Raw genomic sequence first — 7,212 nt, 5'->3', positions numbered from 1 at the left:
TTTTTTTTTGGGTTTAAATGAACGGCGGGAAAACGATCTGATACTCCCGTCTTTTCCTAGCGCCACGTGGCGCTTCCTGAGCGTTTAGTATCCTAATTCCATCTGAACCGTCCATTGTGCATTAATATCGTGTCTCTATAATTCTGGATATAATATGTATCTTTAATTGCATACAATTCTCTCAAATTTTAAAACCTTTTTCTAACACTAATTAGAGTTTCAAGTAATTGTTAATAGTAATTAAATTTTAATTAAAAATATTAATATTTCAAAATATTTTTTTTATGTATAAAGATTTCATCGCCCATCAATAAGTTAGTTGGTCCAGTTGAATTTTTTTTAACAAAAAGCGATAGTTGGTCGAGTTCAATTTTTTTTGTTAATAAAAACGCAGTGTTCGTAAAAAAAATTAATCGTCCGATCGAAAAGACAGGGGGTTTGGACTGTAAACCTATAGTCACAATTGATGACCTATTATTATTATTATTAATTCAAATGAGTTTGAACTTGAAACTTATTAATTATCTCACCCTTGTTTTTAAAAAAAGTGTAAGGTTTGAATTTTATATGTAAATTGTTCACATTTAAAAAAATAAAAATAAAAATAAAATAAAAATAAAAATAAAGATTTCAAACAAATATGTTCAATTAAAAAAATAAAAAATTGATAGAAGAAGTATGAAAGTTCAGAAATTTCCAGGGATAAGGGGGTGCTTGCTTGAGCACCCCTTGGCCCCATCTTATATATATATATATATATATATATATATATATATATAGATATATATTATATTTATATTTCTAATTAATATGATTGTATTTATATGTTTATATTTAATATAATCTTGGATCATGTGGATTTATTTTTTAAATCCTATCGTAACAAGCTGCTTCACCCTATTAAAAATTTACTTTAATGATTTTTCTATATAAAATCTTCAAATTTTAAAAAATAACTTTATAATAAATTTTGATTTTATTGAATGTCATAATTTTGTGAGTCTTACTATTGAACTAATTTAAACTGAGATTGTATTTGGTCGAATGATTCAACTTTTACTTAGTAGTGATAGTTGTTAGCTGTAAATATATTTTATATTTTTTAAAATATTAATTATTATTTAGTTTGAATTAATATAAAAAAATTTCATATTTAAATTGAAACTAGATTGGATTTGACCGAATAATTCAACTCTTATCTCATAGTGATATAATCGAGGTATATTTTTTGAAATATTAATTATTATAATTTTAAATTTGAAGTAATATAATTTTTAAAAAATTAAAATTATCACCCCCTTGGTTTTGGCCCTAGTTCCACCACTGTACATACCATATAAGGGTACATTACCCAGATAGTCCCGTAAACTATGGGGTTGTTCTTATTTTAGTCACTAAAGTTAAAAAAATTTCAATTGCATCACTAAACTATGTATTTTCTTCCAATCAAGTCTGACGAACGGTGTTTAACGGCAAGTTGACTTGGCACACCGCGTCATTGGCAACTTTCCATGTCATCTTGCCTACTAATTTTAAACGGCTTCATTTCTTTTATCTCTACAGTGAACTTTTTTACTTTCCCACACTTCTCACTTTCCCTTTCATTCATCCACGAAGAAATGCACTTGATGAGCATAGCGCCAGAGCAAGAGACCGAGCAATCGCCGAAGTGGTGTCATGGAAGAGAATAATATTGAGGTAGGTGTCTTTTCCCGAAGCCTCTTCCTTTTCCCTGCCCTAGAATAATTTTTGTGTTTTATTTTGGTGTTGATTTCTGTCAAGTTGTTTTGAAAACCTAAAGAACAAGGTGATTTCGGTACAATGTCGATTTTTGTGTCATGAAATCAAGTTTGGAGGTGACCATTATTTGTCTTTTTTTTCTGTTGGGTCTATGGGTGATGGAATAGAAATCTAGTTATTTTTATGAAAATCCTGCAGTCAAATTCAGTGACAGTTTCTATTAGGGAAAGAAATTTCTAAGATAGATGATATCTAGTAATCTATATTTCCTATGTGTTCTCAATATTACTAGGGATATGGTAATTACTTGATGGATGACATTGAATGAAAGCTAGCTCTCTAGTGAAATGAGTAGCATAGAATTCTAGATAGATTAATGCAACATTTTTTAATTCTTTTCATCAAACAAAAAATTATTTTAAGCTATGATAGGCTAATCTGTGTTTGAAGATGCCATTATTAGAAAGATTTTATACTTATTAGAATATTTGTAGAATTAGTAACCTCATCAGTCAACTGTTAAATATTGGTTTGATATTCTTGGGATGAAGCCAAATCTTGATGTCTTTTAATCTAACGGTCTAGATTGCTCTATTGTTTATATAAGGTTATACTTGTCGAGTGTTGTGTAATGAGAGAAAAAAGAGAAAAATAAAGAGGGTAAGTTCTCTTGTATTTGGAGAGTGGAAAGAGTGAAGGTGTAGAGGAGAGCTCTTGTTCTTGCTTGATCTAATTAAAGCAAGATAAGATCTTTGTTTTTTAAGTAAGGCTAGTTCTTAGAGCTTGATAATGCTCTTGTGACTTTATGCCTATTTCTTGTACTCTTGTACTTTTGTTATTCCCCGTGATACGGTGAAGCATTGTTCTCCTGTGGATATAGGCTTGTTCTTAGGCGAATCACGTTAAATTGGTGTCTCTTACTTTATTCTTATGAGATTGGTTGTATGTTATCCTTACATTGTCCATTCATTGTGTTATTGCTAGGTATTGTGATATTGCACACCAAGTGTTCGACTAATTGCCACACTAATTCTGCGCTTCTTCTCAGGCAACAGCTGGTGTGAAAAGTTGCTAATGATATGGTGAGCCACGTCAGCTTGCCGGTAACGCCCTTCGCCAAAAGGACTTGATTGGAAGAAAATACATAGTTTAGGGACGCAATTGAAATTTTTTGAACTTTAGGGATCAAAATTGGAACAACCCCATAGTTTAAGGACTCTCTGGGTAGTTTACCCTACATATAATACAACAATAGGAGGGACAAATGGATATAACTTCATCTCTGCTTATAATTAGAAAGAACAATTTGATGAGACTTAATTAAATATGCTAATTAACAAGGACAAAATGCCAACTGAGTTTTTCACTTCCATGAACGTTTGCTTGGCTTGGATGAAGTAGAGCTCAATGTAGGGAAATCATTAGCTCCGAAAGGATTGCTGCTCATTGAATCCTTGACACTCTGGCTTGCAGTTTCGGGTTTTTGAGCTTGAAATTCGGCTTTTCGGGCTTGAGAAGCTGGAGTAGTTGTAAGTCGAACATCAGGCATCAAGTTCTGAGAATGTGGACTGACTGCTTGAGGTGATGAATGAGCAGGTTGTGCTGAAGGTTTAACTGATGGAGATGCGAGTTGTCGAAGATTTCGCAGCTCTGGATCGGGTGTGTATCGGTAAGGAAGCTTTCTGTCATCCATCTTCCGAAATGTGATTGAGATTCTACAAACATGATGAATGTATTATCAGAAAACTCAATTACAAACACAGCAAAAAAAATTGAAACTAATTAATTGCAGTAATTATTATTACCTTTTAGCAGGAACAGCAGGAACACAATGTTTGGCAATATCGGCACCATTGCCTTTCAATATAAGCACAGACCTGTTAATACATGAGTTATAAGACTTTGCAACAATGATTTGTAGAAATTCCGAAGAATTGAATTTACATACCCAAGAGGCAGAGGAATAGCTAAAGAGCCGGAAAACTCTCCTGGGCCGAGAACCTTCAAATTAGCACCGAACAAGATATTGCACTCTGAGAGGAAGGACACGGTGCAAAAGGGCCGAAGGAAATCATGGTGATCGATGTGCGGTGGAATGCAATCGTCCTTATCGTATAGGTTGATGATGCAACTATTCGGTACACATGTAGGAGGGAGAACTCTCCAAGAAACCATTCTTTTGATCATGCTTATCAGTAAAGGCGGCATTGGATCGGCTTCCACACTTCTAACAATGCCGGGAAGGTTCCCATCTTTATCCTTTAAAAAAAAATCAGTATGTTGTCAGCTTCTAATTTGATCATAAAATAGAATACTGAACTTCCGACTTACAGTTGCATAATTATAGCAGCAACCGAATTGTATTGTCACACGACCTTTGCCTCTCATCCATTTTCTTGGCTCAGAATAAGTGCGTTCTGCAGAATAGCCATATACATCCAAATTACCATAAAACATCGAACGAGTAAGACAAATATCATTTTCAATTTAGAAAACTTGTCATTAAAAGATAAACAACAAACACTAGACAATTTATATTTTCATTAAGAACAGCAACACAATAAATGTTTACTGTTAGATATATTAGTATGTTACTTTATGTATTCGTATTAATTAGATTGACTAATATGTGTATATTAGAATCATAAAATCTCTCCATGATCGAGATCTGGGCAAAGTGGTGATCTGCCATTCATCCTAGCCTTTGCTAAAAGTTGGGTAGTTCTCACTTCAGTTATAATTTAGAAGATTAGCTTTAGAGAATGGTCCGCAATTCATCATATCATATTTGCGACTTATCTTTTGCTTTTGCCTTATGGATTGGTTCAATGCAACTTCCGAGAAGAAGCTTTCCAAAGTTGGAAAGCACCGAAAAAAATTTGATCAAACACAACCTGGACTTGCAATCTTGCAGTGTAGGGAAAACATTGATCAAACACCCAATGATGCAACCTCAATCTAGAGTACCCTGATATACATTTTGAGTGCCCAATTATTCACTTTTTTTTTTGTCTTTTTCTTGTTTTTATCTCCCTCGACCAATTTTTGTAAACCTTCATGGCAACCTTTTGTAGCACGGAAGGCCTCACCTTGATTCTACTTATGATATTTACCGTTTAGTTTAATGCATGAGTGATTTATCCACTATTATGCAAATAAATAAAATCCTGGAAACATCATGTTCACTGTTCCTAATATGATAACATAGTTGCCGTTATCTATGTTCTTAATACCTAACACCATATTCTTTGTTCCGTATTATGATAGCAAAGTTATTGCTCTCTCTATATTTCATACAAACAATTCAGAATCATCTAAATAAAACAAGACACTAGTTCAGGGCTACGAAATTATACCTAACGCCATATTCTCGTATAATGATAGCAGAGTTATCATTCTCTCTATACTTAATACAAAAAATCCATAATCATCTAAATAAAATAAGACAATAGTTCAAAATTATGGGATTATACCTCCAAGAATTCCGGCTTACCTATCTCTGTTCTTAATACCTAAGACCATATTATCGTACTATGATGGCAATATAATGATAGTAGAGATATTATTCTCTTTTTTATACTTAATACAAACAATTCACAATCATCTAAATAAAACAAGATATAAGCTCAAGACTGTGGAATTAATTAAACCTCCGAGAATTCCGGCTTGACCGTTAAGTTCTTAATACTTAACACCACATTATTATATTATGATAGTAGAGTTATTCTTCTCTTTTTTATACTTAATACCAACAATTCACAATCATCTAAATAAAACAAGATATAAGCTCAAGACTGTGGAATTAATTAAACCTCCGAGAATTCCGGCTTGACCGTTAAGTTCTTAATACTTAACACCTTATTGTTGTATTATGATAGTAGAGTTATTCATCTCTTTTTTATACTTAATGCAAACAATTCACAATCATTTTTTATACTTAATGCAAACAATTCACAATCATTTTTTATACTTAATGCAAACAATTCACAATCATTTTTTATACTTAATACAAACAATTCACAATCATCTAAAGAAAACAAGATATAATTTCAAGGCTATGGAATTTTAATTATACCTCTAATAATTCCGGCTTAACCATTCTATTCTTAATACTCAACACCAAATTGTTCTATCATGATGGCAAAGTTAATAATGTTCTCTTCATTAAAATTTAACACAAAAAGTATTCATAATCAAGACACAAGTTCAAGGATACAAAATTATACCTCCGAGAATTCCGGCTCGACCTTTGGCTTGAAGACGATAAACAAAATCAACAATTTTCTTCTGCTCAACAGCATCGAAAACTCCGGTATGCAACTCAAGCCCTTCAGCAATGTTAACAAGCCTTCCCTCAATCCTTTCCATATATCTAAAATCCTTCTTTCTCTTAACCAAAGACATCCTCACAAAATCCTCTTGATCCTTTAAATTATCATCTTCTACATTGCCTTGTTCTCTATTTCTCACTGAAAGCCTATCAAATTTGGCTTGAATCAAGAATATAAGACATTCATATGAGATCAATTCAGCCCCAAATCAGATAAACCAATGAAAAAAATTAAAGGAAAAAGAGGAAAAAATGCTAATTACCAGTGAATTCATCCATGTCTTGCTTCTTCTTCTCCACCTTCTTCACTTCAAAATCAAAGATCTCTATATTTATAGAGAGAGAGATAGATGCTTGGTGACTAAGTTTGGGAAGGATCTTTACTTTGATATGGACTTTGGATAGATTTAGGACTAATTTTGGAAAGAGGTCATTTTCTTTCCAAAAGTTATATCTCAAACAGCATGTAAGTACAACTTAACTAGGTTAATACACGTGGATGAACTTGATTGGATATTAACTGGAGGGCCCACCTTTTAGTTATGTTTTCATACTCCTAGGTCAGTGCTTTTTTAAATATATATATATATATTTGTGTACCATGAAAAAATCTTTTTAAATAATATATATATAACTGATAAAAATATATTGATTTTTATTTTTAGATATAATGAGGTAGTTCCGTAATTTTAATTTTAATTTGTTTTATATTTACGTATAAAATGAAGAGGGTACAAAAGTAAATTTTTGAGGTTTGAGGGCATAAAGAATATTACTATAGCATGCATCGATAAGCTTAGAAATATTGAATCTTGCCCACAACATATTGGAGAAGATACATCGAAAGAACTTCTTTTGAACATTTGGAATTCAACAAAATGCAAAGGTATGGGTCAATTTTTAGTTTTTAATTGTCGATAATGTCAAAACTACTTCCTCCAAGCTATTCTAATAGTAATGGAAATCTGAAGTGCAGAGAATCAACGAATAAATGCAAATAATCAAAAGAGGCAAATTATGATGATGCATACGGCGGGCAAAAGAGTTTGTGCTAGGATAAGAAAGCAAATGGTAAATGTACATACATGTATTTTAAATTTGATATTTTAGGAATGTTTTGATAGGCTTGACTACACTTATTA

At 32.1% G+C, this 7,212-nt stretch overlaps 1 protein-coding gene across 2 annotated transcripts; it reads right to left on the bottom strand.

The window, feature by feature from the left end:
- Positions 1-2,926: 2,926 nt before the first annotated feature.
- Positions 2,927-6,386, bottom strand: LOC120259230 (RNA demethylase ALKBH9B-like). 2 transcript variants are annotated; one of them, XM_039266801.1, is made up of 6 exons: positions 6,334-6,386; positions 5,967-6,230; positions 4,072-4,157; positions 3,689-3,999; positions 3,546-3,617; positions 2,927-3,455 (listed from the first exon to the last, which is right to left on the bottom strand). In XM_039266801.1, exons 1-6 carry the CDS (start codon positions 6,347-6,349, stop codon positions 3,104-3,106), a joined length of 1,101 nt encoding a protein of 366 aa, XP_039122735.1. In that variant the 5' UTR covers positions 6,350-6,386; the 3' UTR covers positions 2,927-3,103. The 2 variants fall into 2 exon arrangements, with proteins under 2 accessions (XP_039122735.1, XP_039122736.1); XM_039266802.1 differs by having other exon boundaries at positions 5,967-6,217; positions 6,334-6,377.
- Between the last annotated feature and the right edge of the window lie 826 nt (positions 6,387-7,212).

This window comes from Dioscorea cayenensis, chromosome 4 (assembly GCF_009730915.1).
Source record: "Dioscorea cayenensis subsp. rotundata cultivar TDr96_F1 chromosome 4, TDr96_F1_v2_PseudoChromosome.rev07_lg8_w22 25.fasta, whole genome shotgun sequence".
Classification (NCBI taxonomy): Eukaryota; Viridiplantae; Streptophyta; class Magnoliopsida; order Dioscoreales; family Dioscoreaceae; genus Dioscorea; species Dioscorea cayenensis.
Note: the sequence above shows the minus strand (reverse complement) of the source record. Positions and strands in the feature narration are given on the sequence as shown.